This window comes from Hylobates moloch, unplaced genomic scaffold (genome assembly GCF_009828535.3).
Source record: "Hylobates moloch isolate HMO894 unplaced genomic scaffold, HMol_V3 SCAFFOLD_21, whole genome shotgun sequence".
In the NCBI taxonomy this organism is placed as follows: Eukaryota; Metazoa; Chordata; class Mammalia; order Primates; family Hylobatidae; genus Hylobates; species Hylobates moloch.
Genome location: NW_026652296.1, coordinates 25,931,829 through 25,954,475, shown reverse-complemented (window position 1 = coordinate 25,954,475; position 22,647 = coordinate 25,931,829). Strand labels below are relative to the sequence as shown.

The 22,647-nt window shown below is 49.2% G+C and overlaps 1 protein-coding gene across 5 annotated transcripts in view; it reads right to left on the bottom strand.

The window, feature by feature from the left end:
* Nucleotides 1-539: 539 nt before the first annotated feature.
* The window catches only part of GGT7 (gamma-glutamyltransferase 7), a 28,855-nt gene continuing 6,747 nt past the window's right edge, over nucleotides 540-22,647 (bottom strand). Inside the window, exons 2-15 of one of the 5 annotated variants that reach the window (XM_032142481.2) lie at nucleotides 19,540-19,775; nucleotides 19,035-19,186; nucleotides 17,670-17,787; nucleotides 16,469-16,536; nucleotides 16,183-16,256; nucleotides 15,657-15,901; nucleotides 12,993-13,080; nucleotides 10,955-11,082; nucleotides 10,690-10,778; nucleotides 8,172-8,321; nucleotides 7,938-8,055; nucleotides 7,014-7,151; nucleotides 5,803-5,902; nucleotides 540-1,346 (exon numbers count right to left, since the gene is read on the bottom strand). In XM_032142481.2, coding sequence (XP_031998372.1) covers nucleotides 1,183-1,346; nucleotides 5,803-5,902; nucleotides 7,014-7,151; nucleotides 7,938-8,055; nucleotides 8,172-8,321; nucleotides 10,690-10,778; nucleotides 10,955-11,082; nucleotides 12,993-13,080; nucleotides 15,657-15,901; nucleotides 16,183-16,256; nucleotides 16,469-16,536; nucleotides 17,670-17,787; nucleotides 19,035-19,186; nucleotides 19,540-19,775 — 1,868 coding nt within the window. In that variant the 3' untranslated portion in view covers nucleotides 540-1,182. Of the gene's footprint in view, nucleotides 1,347-5,802; nucleotides 5,903-7,013; nucleotides 7,845-7,937; nucleotides 8,056-8,171; nucleotides 8,322-10,689; nucleotides 10,779-10,954; nucleotides 11,083-12,992; nucleotides 13,081-15,656; nucleotides 15,902-16,182; nucleotides 16,257-16,468; nucleotides 16,537-17,669; nucleotides 17,788-19,034; nucleotides 19,187-19,539; nucleotides 19,776-22,647 lie in introns of those variants that run through there. The other 4 variants (XM_032142482.2, XM_032142484.2, XM_058433269.1 and 1 more) reach the window with 4 other exon arrangements.

Here is a 22,647-nt window from a genome sequence, read left to right as displayed (position 1 = left end):
AAAAAAAAAAAAAAAAAAAAAAAAGCCTGTCTTGTTCAGTGCTGAATCCCTAGTGCCTAACAAAGTACCTGGAACGTAATGGATAGAAGCATGTATGCATGAATGATATTATCTATAAAAGGTACTTATTGTCTGACATATACTATATGACATATACTTTATAACAAATAGTTCAACTAATAGGTGTGGAATTGGTTAAGAGCACAAATTCCGGAGTTGGACATGATAAGATGAACCCCAGTTCTTCCATTTAATAGATGAAGAACCTTAGACAAGTCCCTTAACCTCTTTTGGCCTGTTTCCCATCTGTAAAATGGCAATAATATTAGTACCTACTTCATGAGGCTTTAATAAAGATTAGATGCTAGATATTATAGTTATTGTTGTTATGAATTATTATTATTGGTGCATGTCTTAGCTGGACAGATATTATTATGAGTCCTTCAACGTTGACTCCAGGTTACTCTTGAATCGGTTACTGGGACAGGGTGAGCCGAGGTCTCCTCTCCCACTCCCACTGTCAACCCAGTTAAATATAAATTAAACCAGAGCCATGGTTAAGCAACATTCTTTCTTTAATTCCCCTTTGCAAATGGAAGCCCCTGAGCTGGTCCCCACCCCCACCCCTACCCCATACCCTGGGGACCCCCAGATGCAAGGCCCCCACCTCAACCTCGTGGGAAAAGAGGAGCACCCCCTCCCTATAATGGTCCATTAAAAAATTCCTAGTCATTTAAGAAATGAGGCTGGGAATAGGAGAAAGGAACTGGAAGACAAGGCCCAGGTCAGGCCAGTCTGAAGATGTTGGGGTTGTGAGAGCCTTGAGAAGGGTTTGCAAGCACATCCCTAAGTTCAGGGCCAGCATGGCTGAAGGAGGAGAGGTGACACACAGACAGACAGTCTGATTCCTCAAGGTCCTGCCTGCCTGGTTGTGGATGCTGACACTCACCACCACCACCACCACCACCACCACCACCACCACCACCACCACCACCACCACCACCACCACAGGCCTCCTGATGGAGAATTTTCCAGTTACTCTGGGATTGGGTTTGCTAAGCATCCCCTCTCGCCCCTGATCTGGAGCATCCCTGGGGTCCCCCTGAGACCAAACCTGGGAGAAGGAGGGACTCTGGGAACATGCAAAGTGGGGGAGCAGAGACCCCACCCCACCCTGCTGCTCTACAGGATGGTGGCTCCAGCTGCATCTGGGCTCCGAGGGTCCTTAACAGCGATGATGAAGTTGTTGGTCCTTCGGCTGCCATGGACCCAGGATAAGACATCTACTTTCTCCACGTGGTGACCCCTGGCTTCCAGGAACTCAATCTCTTCCTCTGTGAACTCACCTGAAAACCATCCCCAACATATGCACATTCAGAATGTACAGAGCACTAGTTCAAGAGTCCTACAGTCAGACCTGAGTCCTCGTCCTGGCTGCTCCACCACAGAGCTGTATGACCTTGGACAAATCACTTTACCTTGCTGAGCCTCAGTTTCCTCATGTATAAATAGGGATTATATGAGAACATGAAGTTGCAGGGACTAAAGGAGATAATGCACACACAGCACTGAACCTTGCATACAGTAAGTGATCAATAATATACAGTCATTCTTAATATTGAAAACAGGACAGGCCGGGTCCAGTGGCTCATGCCTGTAATCCCAGCACTTTGGGAGGCTAAGGTGGGAGGATCACTTGAGCCCAGGAGTTTGAGACTAGCTTGGGCAATATAGGGAGACCCCATCTCTACAGGAAATTTAAAAATTAGCTGAGCGTGGTGGTACACACCTGTAGTCCCAGCTACTCAGGAGGCTAAGGTAGGAGGATCACTTGACCCTGGGAGGCACAAGTTGCAGTAAAGTAAGCTGAGATTGCACCACTGCACTCCAGTCTGGGCAACAGAGCAAAACCCTGTCTCCAAAAAAAAAAAAAAAAAAAAAAAGAAAGAAAGAAAATGGAAGGGAGGGAGGGAAAAAAAAGAAAAAGAAAAAGGGGCTTTGTGGGTCTTCATCTCCACCTGCCAAAGTCAAGCTGCCATCATTACTTGCCAGGATTTCTGCATAATCCACTAACTGGTCTCCCTGCTTCCAGCCCTCCCTTCCTTCCTTCCTTACTGGTCTCCCTGCTTCCAGCCCTCCCTCCCTCCCTTCCTTTCTTTCTTTCTTTTTTTTTTTTTTTTTGAGGCGGAGTCTCACTCTTGTTGCCCAGGCTGGACTGCAATGGCATGATTTTGGCTCACTGCAAGCTCTGCCTCCCAGGTTCAAGCGATTCTCCTGCCTCAGCCTCCCCAGTAGCTGGGATAACAGGCATGCGCCACCACGCCCGGCTAATTTTCTTTTTTTTTTTGTAGAGATGGGGGTTTATCCATGTTGGTCAGGCTGGTCTTGAACTCCTGACCTCAGGTGATCTGCCCACCTCAGCCTCCCAAAGTGCTAGGATTACAGGCGTGAGCCACTGTGCCTGGCCCCATGCCTTTCTTATAGCCTGTTTAAACAGCAGCCAAGGGGATCCTTTTAAACCATCAGTCAGATCTAGTCACTTCCCCTGCTCAAAGCCCTCCAACAGCTTCAACGGAATTTAGAATAAAATCCAAAGTCCTTACCAAGGTGCCTCTAAGCCCAACATTGTTTGGGACCTTGCTACCTCTCTAAATTCCTCCCCTCATTTCCTCCTATTCCTCACCTTGCTTAACTGTATTCCAGCCACATTGACCTCCTTGCTGTCCCTTTAGAAGGCCAAACATGTTTCTAGTTCAGTGCCTTTGCACTTACTGTTCTTTCTGCCTGGAATGCTCTCCTGGAAAGTCACACTGCTGGCCCCCTTACTTCAGTCCAGTCTTTGGCACCTCTTCAAGAATTTCCCCCACCATTACTAAAACAGCAGTCCCTACCATCTTTACCTTGTTTGGTTTTCTTCCAAAGTACTTACTGCTACCTGTATTTGTTTATTTATTTACTGTGTCCCCTCCACTAGATTATAAGCTTTTTGAAGGTAGGAACGTTGTCTTGTCTGCTACTAATCCCCAGTGCAGGGTCAGTAAATAGTAAATACTGAGCAGATACTTACTAGATAGATGAACAAATCCCCATCCCATTGGATAAGTTCAGGCCCTCATCATCTCGTGCCTGGGCCATATCCCAGCTGCTTCTCATTTCCCTGACTTAAGTTCTCCTCCCCTTCATCTACTTCCCCTAAATAAGACAAATCAGGTCATGTGTCTCCCCTTCTCAATTGGATAATCTTAAGGCTGACCTCTGTGATAAGCCCTGTAACTCCACACCCTACTGCTTCTCAGTAAAGATCTAGTCTTCTTCTTTCCCTAATAGGAAGACTTTTGGTAGCTCTTGAGATGAAGACCCAACCTTGAATAGCATTAAATCACTTAATCGAAAATCTATTTCCTTTGTGGTTCACTTTCAATCCTTCTGATTATGGCAAGGAACAAGTTTCAGTCCGCTCTCTAACGCTTCCTAATCTCCTTCTTTAATGGAGAAAGCAGTCTCAGAGCCTTCCATGGGCAACAATATTTAACTAAAAACTACACATATCTATTTGTGTAGCTAACAAATAGATGATAACTATTTGTCATCTATGTGTGGCAAATGAAGTCATTTTTCCATTTGTGATTATGATATAAGGTCTATTTTAAAAATACATTTAGGGCTGGGCATGGTGGCTCACGCCTGTAAATCCAGAACTTCAGGAGGCCGAGGCAGGCAGATTACTTGAGGTCAGGAGTTTGAGACCAGCCTGGCCAACATGGTGAAACCCCGTCTCTACAAAAAATGCAAAAATTAGCCGGGTGTGGTGGCATGTGCACCTGTATTCTCAGCTACTCGGGAGGCTGAGGCATGAGAATCGCTTGAACCCAGGAGGCGGAGGTTGAAGTGAACTGAGATTGCACCACTGCACTCCAGCCTGGGCGACAGAGTGAGACTCTATCTCAAAAAAATAATAAAATAAAATACATTTAGGCTAAAAAGGAAGTTCATTTATAGAGATATGTTATGTACATAATGGTTTAGATGGTGTGCAAATGTGGCAAAAGTCACAAAGGTGCTGGGTAAATTGAGAACTCTGGGAAACAGCAGCTAGCCTCCTGGCTGCTCTCTGAGCCTTTCATTCTGGTTTTTGCCTAGGCTGTTCCTCCTGTCCAGAATGTCCTTTACCTCTACATGCCAACTTCCTACTCATACTTCAAAGCCAAGCTACTTGTCACCTTCTCCATAAAGCCTCCCCAGGGCCTCAGGTAGATGAACTTTCTCTTCACCAAACCCCCACTCCTTATACCTCCATCTTACACTAAGGCCCTGAAGGCAGGACTTGGCTGAGCACAAATAACTTAGCACAGAGCCTCACATTCAACAGAGACCAGCATATATTTGTTGAACAAAATTCAATTTCAAGGATGTGGCCTTGTCATCTATCAGCTGGGATCCAAGTGTCGCTGGCCAACTACAGGATGTGATCGTTGAAGATCGCAGTCTCTGCTTCTAACGTGATTCAGTCCAGGAGATATCAAGAGCTGTGCAGTAAATAATAGTCTTTGGTATCAGCCAGGTGTATGTCCTAATTGAAGTTCTGCCACTTAGTGGTTGATCTTTGACTAGTTTATAACTTCTGTGAGCCTCAGTTTCTTCCTCTATAGAATGGGGATAATAATATTGAACAGGCAAGGACTGTGTCTCAATCAATTCTGTATTCTTTTGGACTAGTGTCATATTAATACATTGTTGCAATAAAAACTCCTCAAAGGTGCACATACTTTCCTGTTTATAAAATTCAGCTGTGCCAAAATTAAGCCCTTTTCTTAGAGGAAAGTCCATCTCCTCACCATAAGGTCCATGATCTGGCGCCTGCCTGCCTCTCTGATCTAATTTCATCCTTGCTTACCTTGGTCTCCTTTTTATTCCTCAAACTCACCAAACCCATTCCTGCCCTGAGTTCTTTCTACTTGCTCCCCTGACCTACGAAGCTCTGCACCAACTCTTTGTATAGTGGGCTCTCTCTTACTTTTTTTTTTTTTAGGAGATAGGATCTCACTCTGTCACCCAGGCTGTAGGGCAGCGGTGTGACCTCGGCTCACTATAACCTCTGCCTCCCTGGTTCAAGCCATTCTCCTGCCTCAGCCTCCCGAGTAGCTAGAACCACAGGCACACACCATGCCTGGCTAATTTAAAACAATTTTTTTATAGACGGTGGGCGGGGGGGTCTCACTATGTTACTGAGGCTGCTCTTGAACTCTTGGCCTCAAGCAATCCTCCCACCTCAGCCTGGGATTATAGGTCTGAGCCATTGCACCGTTTCTTTCTCACTCTTTAGATCTCAGCTTAAATGTCACCAAAGAGAAGTCTTCCTTGATCATTGAGTCAGTCCTATTATATCACTCTGCTTTGACAGTTGGCAGAGCACTTATTTGTCCCATATTTCTTTGATGACTTATTTTCTTGTTTGCCTGTAAATGCAGAATCCCTAGCACTAGGATGATGCCTGGAACACAGTACGTGTTCAATACAAACTGTTGAGTAAATGAAAGTTTGAAGAATGAACAACTGTGTCTTATTTTACAAATGAGAAAACTGAGGCTCAGAGTTGAGACATGGATTTCCCAAGGCCACACAACCAGGAAATGGCAAGACTGGTTCCAATCCCCAGATCGTTCACTGCTCCAATAGGAATTTGCCAAATAAAACCAAACTTCACTGGCAGTTGGTGCTGGTTGAGGCATGGGAACCCTTGGGAGGAGACCTTTCTCTACCTGTCCCTGTACCCACCCCACAAGGTCTCTGCTCTGCACTCACTGTCCACCTGCAGGAGGTTGGACTGCAGGTCTGGGTGTAGGCGGCCGCGGGCCAGGCTGTCACTCAGGTTCCGGTTCAAGGTCAGGACATTCAGCAGAACCTGTGGTAGCCAAGGTACAAAAAAATCAGGGCTGTCCCGGGGTGATGGTCCAGGATTCCTCAGCTCTCACCCTTGGTCTAGGCTCCTTAGTCTTGAGAATTCTTACACCAGGTGTCATCTGAGCCTCCTAACAGCCCTGGAAGACAGGCAGGCCTGTGATGACTGTTCCCATTTCACTGAGAGGGAAAGTGAAGGCCAGCGAGGGAAATGACTCACTCCAGAGTTTAGAGGAAACCAGGGAAGATACACCACTAGAACCAAGTCTCTTTAATCTAGCCCAGGGCTCCCTTCTTTTCTGGTGCCTTTAACTTAGTGGTTAGGAGTATGCGTAGGCTCTGGAATCAAACTGCCTCCCTGCTCCTTCTAGCTGAAAGTACTTGGCCTAATGTCTTAACCTCTCTGGGCTTCAGTTTCCTTATCTATAAAATAGAAATAAGGATTCTCCCCAGAACTGGGAAGGTTAAAATTGTTAACACACATAACACAGTGCCCAGCACTTAGTACGAACTCTTTAAATGTTAGCTATTGTTATTATTTCCATTTTAAAGATGAGGAGACTGAGGTTCAGAGCTGTTAAGTGAATGCTCCAGCATCACACAGTTACAAATTGGTAGCACTTGGGCTGGAACCCAGGAGTGTCTGATTCCAGAACTTAAGATCGTTAACTCACCACCTGCCAAAATAGGTGCCTGGCATATATATCAGGTTCTCAAGACATTCATGGAGCCATTCTGAGGTGTTCTGGAGAAAAGCAGGCCCTTCCTTTCAAATCCCACCCTAAAGAGGGCTGGTTGTCTATTCAGATGCTGGGTGGAGGTAGACTTGAGGGTAACAGAACCCAGGCCACCCAGATGCTAACCCCACTTTTCAATCTACTGACCCTGCCATTTCCCCTGCAACCAGGAAAGACAGGGAGCATCAGGGCTCCATTTTCACTAAGAAACAGCGCAGCCCATGTCCACATTGCCCAGGATGGGCCTGGCACAAAGCAACCTCAGCCCATGTTTGCTACATGAGGAATGGAAACAAGCCACAGATATGACAGGCATCTGCAGTCTAGGCCACAGCTTGGCTCCCAGCTGAAAAAGGCCAACCATGGCGTAAACCTCACCTGTGTCAGGCCGCTGAGGCCCCGCGCAGCTCCATTGGCCCCCAGAGCAAGGTAGGTTCCACAGAGCCCCTCCGCGGGTCGGACCACTGTGGGCAGCAGGAAAGAGAGTGGCCGCTTCCCTGGCTGCACTGAATTCTCCTGTTGTTAGAGGACAGAGACCACAAGGGGCAGGTGGGGTGGGACAAGACCGGGAAAGGGCCCCTCCACAACCCTTCCAACTGCTCTCCCTCTTCCACATCTTCCACAGGCCCAGTTTTCCTGGAAGACTGATCCCTTCCCAGACAACAGTTTGTTATCTGTGAAATGGGTAGGGTGCCTGGATGGGTGGGGTGGATGGAGGAGTGATAAGTGCATCCACTGAGCTATGAGGCTGCTATGGGTCACAGGAGAAAGGACCAAGCCAAGAAATATGGCAATGGGGAAGAACAGGATAACCCCACCCTGATCATCTCTATGTGTCTTTGCCCTGCTGGGGCCCCAGATTGCAGGGTGTAAGAGTGCTGATTTTTAACTAGATAAAAATTATTAAATCCTTCCTCCTTGGGTCCCTCTTTGGTGCCCAGCCATAGGGCTGAGCCCCATCAACTCAAGCTCACATAGTCACAGACCACTAGTGCTGGAAAGTGTCCAAAACATCAAATAGGAGCCAAAACCCTCATTGTACAGGTGAAGAAATTGCCCAGAGAGGGCAAGATCTTCACAAGGTCACACAGTAAGACAGTGACAGAATGGGACAAGGGTTCTTCAGACCCACCAGGCTCCATGTCCCAGACTTAGCAGGGCTAGGGATGAGGTGAACATCTTCTTTAGGCTTCCTTATACTAGAAGATTCTGGAGAAAGTAGGGAGAAAGGGGCAGCCATGCCATTACACCTCCTACCTATAGGCCTCAGGGTCCCCAGGGAAGCGGGGAAGCAAATCCTACCAGGCTGGGTGCAGAGTGGTTAGCTGTCCGGTTGGGCCAGGAGAAGTCCAGCATCTGGCTGTTGAGCAGGATCCCCGAGGGGGTGATAAGGCCGCTGCCAAAGGGCTGGTTCAGGGAGCTGGGGGCCGAGGTGGGGTTGGGTGAGCTATAGCCCATCTTCACCTCTACCCAGCCCCCACCCCCTCTTGGTTCACAGGATCCCTTGTTCCAGGTTCTGAGTCTGAGCTGGCATACCTAACCATGGCCACAATGAAGTCATCAGGTCCCATGATCAGCACCTGGGCAGCCGTGGGAGCTCCGTCTAGTTCATAGACAGGCAGGAGTGGGGCAGGGGCTGCCTGGGAGTCATTGATATGGCCCCGGAGGTAGGCGGCCTCCACCTTGCTGAAAAGACAAGCGGTGGGAGATGAGCAAACAACAGGCTTTCAATACATTCCACCTACCTCACTTTTGTGGTGTTTGTGTAATTATTTGATGAAATCTACCTCCCTCACTGGACTACTAGGTCTATGAGTGCAGAAGCTCATTAATTGCACATAAGAAATACCCAGAAAATAGCTGTTGAGTGAATTTATTTAGGTATTATTTAGATTTTTTCTGGAACCAACTTTTATTTAATGTTTAAATCAAGAGCCTTTTAGTTATCTGACTTCTTAATCTTTTCTATGGAAATGCCTGGTGCATAACGGATGATCAGAAAATATTTGCTTTGAATTAACAAACTGGATTCATTTAAACTAATGTTTGCAGTCTAAAGTTTTATTAAGAGTTCAGTTGGGGGAGGATTTTGTATATGAGGATTTTTTTTTTTTTCTTTCTCATGAGATAGAGTTTTGCTCTGTCACCCAGGCTGGAGTGCAGTGACGCTATCTCAGCTCACTGCAACCTCTGCCTCCCAGGTTCAAGCGATTCTCCTGCCTCAGCCTTCCGATTATCTGGGATTACAGGCACCTGCCACCACACCTGGCTAATTTTTTTTTTAGTAGAGACGGGGTTTCACCATGTTGGCCAGGCTGGTCTTGAACTCCTGACCTCAAATGATCCACTCGCCTCGGCCTCCCAAAGTGCTGGGATTACAGGCATGAGCCACCACATCCAGCTAGGATCTTCACTTTCTTTTAGAATTTTTTCCCAAGGCACAGGGTAAGTGCTCAATAACTATTTACTGGATGAACTGGTTGAATAGATTTCATATAGGCGTGTGTGTGTGTGTGTGTGTGTGTGTGTGTGTGTGTGTGTGTGTGTGTGTGTGTGTGTGTGTGTGTGTGTGTGTGTGTGTGTGTTTTAGAGCAAAGTTTGCATTGATCTTAGAAACAATATGTAATGCTCCAGACTTTTAAAAATTCAACTGAGGCGGGAGGCTGAAGCAGAAGAATTGCTTGAACCCGGGAGGCAGAGGTTACAGTGAGCCGAGATCATGCCACTGCACTCCAGCCTGGGCGACAGAGCGAGACTCCATCTCAAAAAAATAAAACTAACAAACAAACAAAAAAATTCAACTGAGGGTTTCTTACCTAATAACTATGTGTTGGATTATCCATAGTTGATTAGAGAATAAGTTACCAAAGATTACTTGAAGACATTTATTCAATTTTCAAACAAAAAAAGCTTTACATGTATGATTTTGTTTAGTCCTTACCACAACCTCACAAGGTTGATACCATTGGCCGGGCGCGGTGGCTCACGCTTATAATCCCAGCACTTTGGGAGGCCGAGGCGGGCGGATCACGAGGTCAGGAGATCGAGACCACGGTGAAACCCCGTCTCTACTAAAAATACAAAAAAATTAGCCGGGCGTGGTGACGGGCGCCTGTAGTCCCAGCTACTCGGAGAGGCTGAGGCAGGAGAATGGCGTGAACCCGGGAGGCAGAGCTTGCAGTGAGCTGAGATTGCGCCACTGCACGCCAGCCTGGGCGACAGAGCGAGACTCCGTCTCAAAAAAAAAAAAAAAAAGGTTGATACCATTATTGTCAAGCCCCCTTGTAGAAACAGATTTAGGGAGTTTAAACCACTTGCCAAAGGCCACACAGCTAGCGAAGTGTCAAGCTGGAATTTGAATGGAGGCAGTCTCACCAGAGCCCACAACCTACTGCTATGTTATGTTGCTAATGAAGCTGTATTCCCACCACCTTCAGTATTTGCTTGGAGACTGTTTGTTTGTTTGTTCGTTTGTTTTTGGGGACAAACTCACTCTGTCACCCAGGCTGGAGTGCAGTGGCATGATCTCAGCTCACTGCAACCTCTGCTTCCCGGATTCAAGTGATTCTCCTGCCTCAGCCTCCTGACTAGCTGGGACTACAGGCACGCGCCACCACGCCCAGCTAATTTTTGTATTTTTAGTAGAGGCAAGGTTTCACTATGTTGGTCAGGCTGGTCTCAAACTCGTGACCTCAAGTGATCCACCCGCCTTGGCCTCCCAAAGTACTGGGATTACAGGCATGAGCCACCGCGCCCGGCCTTTGTTTGGTATTGAGCTTTCTTTTCCTACTCAAAAGGAGGAGCAGATGGGCTTATATAGGTGCTATGCTAGCCTCAAAAAAATTTAAGAGCCACATGAAGTAGGCCAACTCATTGTGCTGATAGGAAAGGTGAGGTGCAGGGAGAGGCACCCAGTGTCACATTGTGAGTTGGGGTTGAGCTGAAATTGACTTAGGATTTCAGGCCTTTATTGCTACACCAGCTGCTTTTCACCTGACCCTTTCCCCACACCCACCGCTGCCTCTGTAGCCCCCAGGTCCTGCCCAAGACCCACCTGAGCATATCATCCATGCTCTCAGTGATGGTAGAATCATAGACGGGATCTCCCAGTCTGCTGGCCAGGGCTAACGCAATCTTCAGGGTCTGGAAATACAGCAGGGATATGGAAGAGGCTGCCAGGCCCCTCCCAGCACCCACACCCAGTGGATTTTCATGTGTGAGAAAACTTGGAGGTGATTTAGTCCTGCCCTATGGCAGTACCCAATCTCCCCACTCCTAATATCCCTAAATCCAGGGAAAGGTGGAGGGGCCAGCCTTACCTCTGCCACCCAGTGAAGAGCCTGTTCTCTGGATACCAGGCTGGTGAGATTGAAGCCCTCCAGGATGTTGAGAGCACTGATGAGGGCAGGGCCCGTGTGCGGGGGCGGGGGACTAAGAACCAGGTGGCCTGAAAGGACAGGAAGTGACTGATGGCAGGGTAGGGGTCAAGGCACCTTCACATCCCACATCCCATCTCCACATTCCAGCATCACACACACTGAGACCACTGCACTGAACCCCCTCACCAGATGGGGAAACTGAAGCATTGAGAGGCAAAGAGACTCATTCAAGTTCACATGGCAAGCCAAGGGCAGGGCCAGGACTTGAACTCAGAACACTGGTCTTCAGTTTCCTCTGCCATTTGAGAAAACTAAGGCTCAAGAGGGCTGTGGCTTGCCCAGAGTCACACTGCAGGCTATCAGCAGAGCACAGCAGAAACAGGTGACCAGATGTCCATATTCCTGGCCTGTCATGTGTCTCCTTTCAGCCTTCCCACAGGCCAGGATACTATCCATGACTCCTGATGGTCTCATCCAGCCCCAAACTTCTTGGCAGCAGCAACCTTCTCTTCCTATTCAGTTACTAGATGTTTGGACATCAAAGGAATAATAATAGCTGATGCGTAACACTAACATTAACTCATTTAGTCCTCACAGTGGCTACTGTTATCACACATGTTTGATAGGCCCAGAAACTGTGGTACAGAGAGACAAGAGGAATCCAGAGCACTCAAGGTACTAGCATTGTTGAGACAACCCAGGCTGGGAAGGGGAAATGGAAAATCTATATTCAGTGCATGCTCTGATCAGGGCAACTTCCTACATCATCTCATCAAATCCTTATGGGCATCCTAAGATGTAGGCACTATCATTATTTCCATTTTAAGGAGGGAACCAAGGCTCAGAGTGGGAAGTAGCTTGTTCAAGGCAAATGGCACAGTTGGTACTCAAACCCAGGTCTTCCTAGCTCCAATGCTATGCTTGGTCCTTTTTTTTCTTTTCTGTGTGTGTGTGTGTGTGTGTGTGTGTGTGTGTGTGTGTGTTTGAGATAATGGTCTCACTCTGTCACCCAGGCCGTAGTGCAGTGGCACAATCATGCTCACTGCAGCCTTGACCTCCCAGGCTCAAGCAATCCTCCCATCTCAACCTCCTGAGTAGCTAGGACTATAGGCACACCACCACGCCTGGGTAATTTTTAAATTTTTTATAGAGACGGTGTCTCACTATATTGCCCAGGCTGGTCATGAACTCCTGGGCTCAAGCGATCCTTCTGCCTCAGCCTCCCAATGTGCTGGGGTTATAGGCCTGAGCCACTGCACCCAGCTGATATGCTCTTTCCATTGCTTCATATTCCACTGCCTCTGGCAGAGGAATCAGGTTGGAGATTGAGCCTGGAAAGTTGAACTCAGAGAAACCCTTTCCTGGGGCTTGATGTGATCTGGCTCTCCTAGAAGGGAAAGAACCTGAGAATCTTCTGAGAAATCCAGCACCTACCACTTTGGGTTCAGCAAACATGGACCCCACCCATGTCATAAGCTTGGTTTTCTGGGTTCCCTGTTGGTTTTCTTGAGTTTGGCCAGTTAAGTTATATTCCCTCCTCGGGCCTCACTTTCTTTTTGGCACAATGAGGAGCTGGGTCTATGACTGTCTTGAAGGGTTCGTTCTACCGTGAAGCTTGGATGGACTTTGTCTTAAAAATTCTTAGGAAGTACAGGGCAGTGACAGCGCTGCTGGGGAAAGGGCGGAGGCAACACAGAGCCCAAATCAAGAAAACCTATGGCCAGAACCCCAACTTCCAGGTCGGACCCTTTGACCAGGTCCACCCCCCAATATCCTAAATACTTGGGGTAACTGACCCCACAGCTACTTTTCAGAAGGTGGGCTGGCTCTGGCTTGCTTCAACAGTGACTGCCCAGGTAGCTCACTGCCTTAGTTTCTCTCCTGTGAAATGGAGAGGAGTCTCTAGGCCAAAACGATGTGGCCATGGACTGGGAGGCTTCTCCTGAGTGGGGACCCTGGGAGCCGGGGGAGAGGTCACCTCTATACACGCCACACACAGGCTTCTCCACAAGGGCGCTGTAATTGCTGAAGTCCTCTTCGGTTATGACACCCCCTGCGTGCTGAGCCTGGAGGGAAAAGAATGAGAATGACCTCCCACCACTGTGACGTGTGGTTTTGGCCTATAATACATGTTTGGATCACAGACAGATCAGCTGTTTATAACTTCTGTGCCTTCTGCAACGCCCATCGTGGCCTTTAGAGACCCCATTACCCCCTAGACACCTCAGGAAAAAGGAAGGGGGAAAAGCACTAACATTGAGCACCTATGATGTGCCAGGCATTACACCGGGTACATTCCATGAATGGCCTCCTTAGCTTGCCATTCAAGACTTTTTGTGATCTGGCCCCGGCCTACCCCTCCCACCTCATGTCCTGCTGTTCCCCAGTGAGCTCTATGCAGCTGCAGAGTGACCTGCAGTTCCTGAACTCATGCCTTTGTGCCTTTGTACCTGCTGCTCTCTCTGCCTGTGTAAAAGGAAGATTTTCCACTTATGGCACACTTGCCTAGGAGATATCAAAACTCAATGCTGCATCTCACCACAACCAACTAAAGCCACTAGAAAACCATGACTTTGAGTGATCCTGGAAGGACTGACCCTTATGGGACATAACCAAGCCCTCATTATTGACCAATGAACCAATCTTGTACAAATCAATGGGCTCATTCCATCCTATCCAGTGTGCTGTCAACCCTAAATTAGCATAACCACTCTGAATCCTTTCCTTTTTTGTACTTTATAGTACTTGAAACCCTTGATTTATCTATCTTCAGAGAATTACATATTGATTTTTTTTTTTTTTGAGGCAGGGTCTCATTCTGTCACCCAGGCTGGAATGTAGTGGCATGATCATGGCTCACTGTAGCCTCAACCTTCCCAGGCTCAGATGATCCTCCTGCCTCAGCCTGAGTAGCTGGGACTACAGGCACATGCCACCACACCTGCCTAATGTTTGTATGTTTTGTAGAGATGGGGTCTCACTATGTTGCCCAGGCTGGTCTCAAACTCCTGAGCTCAAGTGGCCTCCCAAAGTGTTGGGATTACAGGCGTGAGCCACCATGCCTGGCCCATTTGAATTCTTGAGTTCCTTTTTCTGGCAAGTTAATAAACTCAACTTTGGGTTTCTTTTTATCAAAGATCTGATGGTCTTTGTTACAATCTCCTGCATTCCCTTTGCCACCTCCAGGAAAGGGCACACAACCTAGGCCTGGCCAATTGGGGCATTCCCTTCTGTGCCACAGTGAGTGATCTGGGAATAGTCATGAGACCTGTGATGAGCTAATAAGACACAACCTGGAGGCTTTTGCTGGAACTACTGGGAAGGAGAAATGCTCTTTCTCTGGGATAGCTTGCTGGAAGGATGGCCTGATATGGGCTGGTGGGGAGCAGGTGGAAAGGATCTGAGAGTGAATCCAAACAAAGGAAAGTAGAGTTGAGAGAGAGAGAAAGAGAAAGAGGGAGAGCAAATCCTAACACAGTGGATTGATAATCTGGACACAGAAGAATCTAAAGCCAGTAATCTCCTGGACTTTCCAGTGAAGTCTGTTTGAGTCTATTGCCACATCCAGTGCCCAGCATAGGGCCTGGCACAGAGCAGGCACTCTGTGAATGTTGAATGAATGACAGACCTATTTAATTCCCACAACCATATGGCAGAGACAGATATAATCATCCCCATTGCTCAGATGAGAGAACCACTGAGTTGGTCTATGCATCCTTACCATGAACATAATTTTCTGTTAGGACTTTTGCACTATTAATGACAGTTCTCACACCTGTCACTGCCTGAGACTGGGACTCTTTGGGATTGGATGGTAACCTTCTGTGTCAATCTCCCCAGTCTTGATACTCAACAATGAAAGAGGTGCTTCCCTCAGTCCCTAGAAAACCCAAGAGCAGGGAAGGATTGTGAGCTTAGGGAAGCTGAGGCTGATACTGGGTCTCCACCAGGCCTGGGAGGGACATGACAAGCCCCTGTACAGGTTGGCATCACCCCTGCACCCCTGAGAAGCCCAAAGGTACCTCTGAATCAAGACAGAACACTTCTGGCTAGGCATGGGGGCTCACACCTGTAATCCCAGCACTTTGGGAGGCCAAGACAGATGAATCATTTGAGGTCAGGAGTTCGAGACCAGCCTGGCCAACATGGTGAAACCTCATCTCTACTAAAAATACAAAATTAGCTGGGTGTGGTGGTGCACACCTGCAATCCTGGTTACTCGGGAGGCTGAGGCAGGAGAATCACTTGAAACTGGGAGGCAGAGGTTGCAGTGAGCCAAGATTGCACCACTGCACTCCAGCCTGGGTGACACAGCGGGACTCCGTCTCACACACACACACACACACACACACACACACACACACACACACACGCACACAAAGACAACACTTCCATCATCCCAGGAGGTTTTTCATATCATATCCCAGTCAGCTCCTCCCAGCCCCACCAACCACTGATCTGATTTCTGTCGCTAGAGGTTAGTTTTGACTATTCTAGAATTTCAAATGAACATAATCCACAGTAAATAATATAGAAAGAAAGGGAGGGAGGGAAGGAAGGAAGGAAGGAAAAAATGTGGACGAGGATGTCCTACAATAGGGACCTTGGGGCATGCCCCCACCCGCACAACACGAGCACTTACCTCGGCCACCATCTCCAGTGTGAGGTTGCCACCTGCGTAGAAGGCAGCCGGGCCAGAGGTGCCAAGTACATCCAGCACCTCAGCCAGGTCGGGCCGATGCAGCAGCGAGCCAGGTAGTGGCGGGCGGCCCAATGGCAGGAATGTCTCCCGGAAGCGCTCGGACATGTTGGGTGGCAGCTGTTCAGCCAGGGCACGGGCTAGGGGCAGGGACGGGAGGCTGGGCAGGGCAGGGCGCCAGGACTGGACTGGATGAGACGCGCAATAGGTGGGGTAGATGGGGGCTGAGTGGCCCATCCTAAGTGCCCTGACCCCCAGGAGCCTGTTAAGCGTGAGGCAGGGAGGTCTAAGGGCCCTTCCCAGATCCCCTCGTTTGAGGCTGCCTCCAGGTGAGGGTGGGATAAGGTGGGGAGGGGGTCTGAGGAGCACACTGGAAGAGAGAGCCTCTCTAGCTTGGGCTCCAAATCTCAAAGATTCTACCCTTCTCCGTCAACCTCATGTCTCTCCCAAATCCCCAGGCCCCACTGACCTAGATCATGAGTCACGTTGAAGCCATCTTGGGCCACAGCTGCTGCGAAGGCCAGGACTTGGGACCATGGCAGCCTGGGGGGGCCGGAGAGCAGGGGGTGGAGGAGGTCCTGGGGGAAGGAGGAGGGGTCCTGGGGGGAGGGGGGTTCCTGGGAAGGAGAGTCCTGGCAAGGGAAGGGGATATTAGGAGGGGGAGTTGGGAAAGGAAGAATCCAGGGAAATAGGAGAAGGCCACCCAAGGAGAGATGCAAACAGGGGTCCCTCGTCCCCAGGGGGAGGGTTGTTACCTGCCATAGAGCTGGTGAGCTTCATATAGCCCCTTCACCATTCCAGGAACCCCCACCAAGAGCCCAGGCTGGGCAAGGCGGGTAGGCGAGGGAGAGAGGAGACCAGGTCACTGGAAGGGGGGTGCTGGGCTGAACTCCGCAGAGCCCCAAGCCAGGGATGGCTGGCACAGGGGAGAGACACAGGCCAAGTATCCCAGGGGAGGGACAAGCTTTCCCAAGCAGGCACCCCTCCCATCTCCCTGACTTCCTATCAGCAAATGCAGAAAGGCCTCTTTTAGCTGCCATAGTTGAGGGATTTATAAATTAAGCAAAACTCTTTCAAGAGCCAGGACATAACCAGTTTAGAAAGATGCCTGTCTACATTGGATTTCACCAACCCCTGTTTTGTTTTGTTTTTCTGTTACCCAGGCTGGAATACAGTGGCATGGTCATAGCTCGCTGTGGCCTCCAACTCCTGGGCTCAAGTCAAGTGATCCTTGGTGCATGCTACCATGCCTGGCTAATTTCAAAGCATTTTTTGTAGAGACAAAGTCTCACTATGTTGCTCAGGCTGGTCTCAAACTCCTGGCCTCAAGCAATCCTCCTGCCTTGGCTTCCCACAGTGTTGGGATTACAAGTGTAAGCCACTGTGCCCAGGCAACCCTGCCTTTTAAAATGGTGGACAAGGGACCTTCATTTAACCTATTCAGTTTCACACCACCATTACTCTGAGCTCTGAAGACTCAGGGTGTGTTTGGCTTTTGCCACTGCACTAAGTACCCATTTTTCCAAGTTATTTGATTTCTTCTTTTTCTTTCAGCAGACAGTTGATTTACTTCTGTCAGTTCCCCTCTAATCTTCCAATATGTCAGGGGCTGGGAAAGTTACAGTCAACAGGCTCAGAGTGAGATGTGTGTTTCATTGCATCAACTTTGTGACATTTCAGGGTACTCAGTAGCCTTTTTTCTTCCTTCCTACATGCCAGATAGGTAAGATTCCCAGAGAAGTAAGGTGTTGCAGTATTATCTGGAATCAACCATCCAGATTTGCTAGTTCATTATTTTATTTTGGGGGCTGCCTGACTCTTTCATAGCCCAAGAGAATCCTGCTCAACTCTTTTTCCCACTCCCCTGGTAAATACTTAGCAAATTAATGCCTGGGTTAGCAGAAGGGCAATGAAGAGAGACTCCCCTGAACTCTCTCTTCTCACCAGGGTCCCCACCTTGGTCTCCCAGGATCTTTGCAAGGTCTCTTCCCTGAGGGCCCCTGGTGCGGACTCGCGGAAATCAATTAGGTAGCTCTCATTTCGTCGGATGTCATGTACCAGCATCACGCCCCCACTGGGAGAGACACAGAAGGGGAAGTGTGATGATAACATGCTACCCCTCTGTACAATTAACCTGCTGCCCCTCCACCCCCAGTGGTGAGAGCTGTAGGCTCAGTTTTTCATTTGGGGTCAGGTGTCTGAGCCCCCTCCCCAGCATGGATTCACAGACTCAGCCACCCTAAGAGGATGGGAGCAAAACCAAGAGGGTCGGAGACCCAGGGTCTATGGACCTCTTCTATCCTGTCACTGGAGACTTTAATCCCTGATTAGGAAAAGCCCAGAGACTGGGAGAACAGGATGTTCTGCCCCATGCCCCCACCCTGGATCAGAGCTGGACCCCTGCCAGCTTCCTGCACCTGTCTACTTGGTATGTCCCTTGCCCCTCCCCCAGGACTGGATTATGTAAGGATAGAACATGCAAAACCAAAAGAGGAATTTCTTTGGTACAGCTTGGAGAGCTGGTCTTACAGGAGCCAAGATAGGAACTTTGTCAGCTTGTTCCTTTTCTGTAGCTTATTTACGTCTAAGATGGGGGCTGCAAACTTAAATGCCCACAGCCAAATGACAAAATAAGGCAAGCAGGACAGAGAAACAAGAGGAAGTGGTAGAAACTATGGCAAACTGGACAGTGCATGCCCATCATGGGAAGCAGCTTCTATTCCACTCCAGATAACTTCAGCCATGTGAGAATGTGGGCCCAAGTTGTTACTGGATTTCCCGATTGTTCAAGAGATGTTGGAAATCTGGATTTTTATGAAAATTCTCAACTTTTTAACAAGAGCAAACAAAATTTTAAGACAGTTCAGTGTCCAAACCAGTCTGTGTGCTGGGTGTTGCCCATGGGTGGCCAGCTTGTACCTTCTAAGAATTCTTAGCACGGGGTGTATTTTTGGAGGACAGAGGGTCCAAGGCTTTTCATCAAACCCATAGGGATTTATGATCCTAAAAGTTTAAATATATCTGCCTTAATTGATGACAGCATACCTCCACCTGCGCACCTTAATTTATGGTTTACAAATTTCTTTTTCCAGTTAAAAAAAAAAAAAAGCTTCTGAAAACACTTTCAGGTTTTCCATAAGGTAGCTTTGCTCTTCTGACTCCATCCAGGGAGAAGGGGGTGAAATTTGGGGTAGAAAGAGAAAATGCAAGGAGTTGGGGCCCAAATGCCCCTCTCCCTAAGTTAGGAGTGCTGCACATGAGGCCTACAGACCTGGAGGCAAGAAGTAGGCCTGGGGGACCCCGACCTCCACTACTCCTTACCCGCCCAGGCCAGAACTGTGTGGAGCCACGATCCCCAAACATAAGGCTGCTGCCACTGCTGCGTCCACAGAAGATCCCTGTTTACTGAGCACCTCGATGCCCAGTGAAGTGCAGCGGGCAGCATCGGTCACCACGGCACCCTGTTGGAAGATCTGGGAGGGGAAAGAGGACTCGGTGGGGGCAGGAGGAGCTGTCCGCCTCCCTAGGGCACCTCCACTAGCCCTAGAACTCTACGGGGGATGAAGGTCGAAGCCCTTCCCTCTTGTTGCCTTGACTCTGCCCTCATTACCCCAAGTGCCTTCTAATGGATCGAATCCCTTCCTTGTTCTGTCCCCTTGTTCTGTCTCCCTCATGCCCTGGAGCTCCTCCCTTTGGGACCTTCCTCTCCCAAGTCACCACCCTCTCTCCCCTTCCACCACTCAGCCATTCCCCAGTTTCCAGGGTTCCTCAAACATTACCCCACTCCCCCTCCCCATTTGTCCCCCTCCCCATTTGTCCCCCTCACCTGGGGGTCCCCAAAGTAGATCTGCATGACCAGCGCCACGGTGACACCGGTAGCGAAGGTGAGACAGGCCGTGACGATGACCGTGAGCCCATCCTGGCGGCAGGAGCACTCGGCCGCTGCCGCGGAGAACGGGTCTTTGCGCGTCTCGCGTAGCGGCGACCCGTCTTGGCTGCCCATCTCCGACGACGACGATGGCAGCCGCTGCAGCCGTGCCGACTTCAGGAAGGAGTCCGGGTCTGCGGGCAGGCAGCCGGGTCGGTCTGGGCATCTCCTACCTGGCCCTGCCCACCCTCCAGGCGGGACTATTCAGCGCTTTCCCTGCCCCGCCCCTGTCACACAATCCCCGCACTGGCTAGCACTACTCACCTTTCCTCATCTTCGCATGCACCCCAGGACAGGCGGGGGCAACGGTGCCCGGTGCCCGGCTAGGAAGAGACAGGGACCTCCCCAGCTGGGCAGCAGCGAGGCTGGATTCCCGCCCCTCCCTGATACCTAGGCCAAATTTCCTGGCACCCAGGGCCCAGGGCTGAGAACAGTTCCTGGGGGGGTGGGGTGGTGGTTCCAGCCCTCAATGGAAATCAGTTCCTGCCCCAATTGGGGCCCAGCCTTCCGTGCAAGGAGGCAGGTACATAAACAGAGTGGAGGGACCCTGCCTTCCAAACTTACTTCAGTTATCTGTTCACTCATTCCTTAAATATGGAGAGCCCTATGCTAGGTGCCAGGGAACGGGAACAGATAGTTCCTGCCCTCATGTGGTTCATAGAGCCCTGGAAGAAAAAGCCAATAAGCAAAGGAGTCTATAATTACAAGTTGTGGCGGGTGCTATGAAGAAAAAGGAGGAAATCACAGAATAATGGTGGTAGGGGAGGGAGGATTCCTTAGCTGCAGAAATCAGGGAAGACCTCTCAGGAAGTGACTTTTAAGCTGAAAACTGAGGGATAAGAAGGAGCCAGCTATAATGTAGAGCAAAGAGTATGTGTGTGGAATGTTCTGGAAAGAGGGAACAGCAGATGCAAAGGCCCTAAGGTGGGAATGAGCTTGGTACATTAGAAAAAAAATAACCAAGGCCTGGGCGGCTCTGGTGTAGCAGGCATGGGGAAAGACTAGCAAGGGTGGAAGCTAGGCCAGACACACACTGAGCGCAGTGGCTCAATCTTGTAATCCCAGCACTTCGGGAGGCTGAGGCGGGTGGATCACTTGAGGTCAAGAGTTTGAGACCAGCCTGGCCGACATGGTGAAACCCTGGCTCCACTAAATATACAAAAATTAGCCGGGCATGGTGAGGTGTGCCTTCTAATTCCAGTTACTTGGGAGGCTGAGGCACAACAGTCACTTGAACCCACGAGGTGGAGGTTGCAGTGAGCCGAGATCGCACCACTGCACTCCAGCCTGGGTGACAGAGTGAGACTCTGTCTCAAAAAAAAAAAAAAAAAAGAAGATATGTGGGGTTCTACCAGCCTGGGGAGAAGCTTGGGTTTTACCCTAAGGATTATGGGAGGTCACTACTAGAGAGGCTATTTTTGTTTGTTTTTGAGATGGAGTTTCGCTCTTGTTGCCCAGGCTGGAGTGCAATGGCACAATCCTGGCTCACTGAACCTCCACTTCCTGGGTTCAAGTGACTCTCTTGCCTCAGCCTCTCAAGTAGCTGTGATTACAGGCACATGCCACCATGCCTGAGTAATTTTGTATTTTTAGTAGAAACAGGGTTTCAGCATGTTGGCCAGGCTGGTCTTGAACTCCTGACCCCAGGTGATCTATCCGCCTCAGCCTCCCAAAGTGCTGGAATTACAGGTGTGAGCCACCGCACCCGGCCTGCTACTAGAGAGTTTTAAGCAAGAATGTGAAACCATCTGTTCTGTGTGTTGTTGTTTGAGACAGGGTCTGGCTCTGTCACCCCAGCTGGAGTGCAGTGGCACCATCTCAGCTCACTGCAACCTCTGCCTCCCTGCAACCTCTGCCTCCCAGGCTCAAGCCATCCTCCCACCTCAGCTCAGCCTCCCGAGTAGCTGAGACTACAGGCGTGCCCCGCTACACCTGGCTAATTTTTGTATTTTTTGTAGAGATGGGATTTCTCCATGTTGCCCAGGCTGGTCTCAAACTCCTGACCTCAAGTGATCCACTCACCTCGGCCTCCCAAAGTGCTGGGATTACAGGTGTGAGCCACTGCGCCCAGCCTGTTTTGTGTTTTAAAATGATCCTTCTGGCTACTGTCTGGAGACAAACTGGAGGACGCTAAGAGTGGAGGTAGGAGAGAACTACTTGCTGGTGGCTATGGACAAGTCAGTCAAGTCATGCACCTCACCTTCCTCATTCTAGTAATGGAACTAATCCCTAACTGGTGGGATAGGGGTACAAGGATTCTATGAGGTGATGTGCACCCAGTGCACTATAGGTACTCTAAGTTATTTCTATTCCTTTTCCACCTTTACCAGGGCTGAGACCCTCTTCCATTCCATAGCTCCCTCCTCTGAGTGTTATTAGCTGTGAACCCAGGTCCCTAAATGGCCTAAAGGTCCTAGGTGTCTGTGAACAGTAAAGAAATAGTCTGGTACTTGACCTCATGCTGTACTCACAATACGTTTTTTAAAGTTTATTCATTCAATATTTTTTTAGTACCTGCTACTATGCACTAGGACTATAACCCCTTTAAAAGTCTGTGTGATAATATTAAAAACTGGCCATTTTATTGTTCTGTTTAAAATACGTGATTCACTGATGCCAACATAATAAACATCCAAGCTCCTTGTGGTGTTTAAAGGCCTACATGATCCACAGTCCCATCTTTTGTGTAAATAAGAAACCAAATAGGCCGGGCGCGGTGGCTCACGCTTGTAATCCCAGCACTTTGGGAGGCCAAGGCGGGCGGATCACGAGGTCAGGAGATCGAGACCACGGTGAAACCCCGTCTCTACTAAAAATTCAAAAAAATTAGCTGGGCGTGGTGGCGGGCGCCTATAGTCCCAGCTACTCGGAGAGGCTGAGGCAGGAGAATGGCGTGAACCCAGGAGGTGGAGCTTGCAGTGAGCCAAGATTGCGCCACTGCACTCCAGCCTGGGCGACAGAGCGAGACTCCGTCTCAAAAAAAAAAAAAAAGAAACCAAATATATA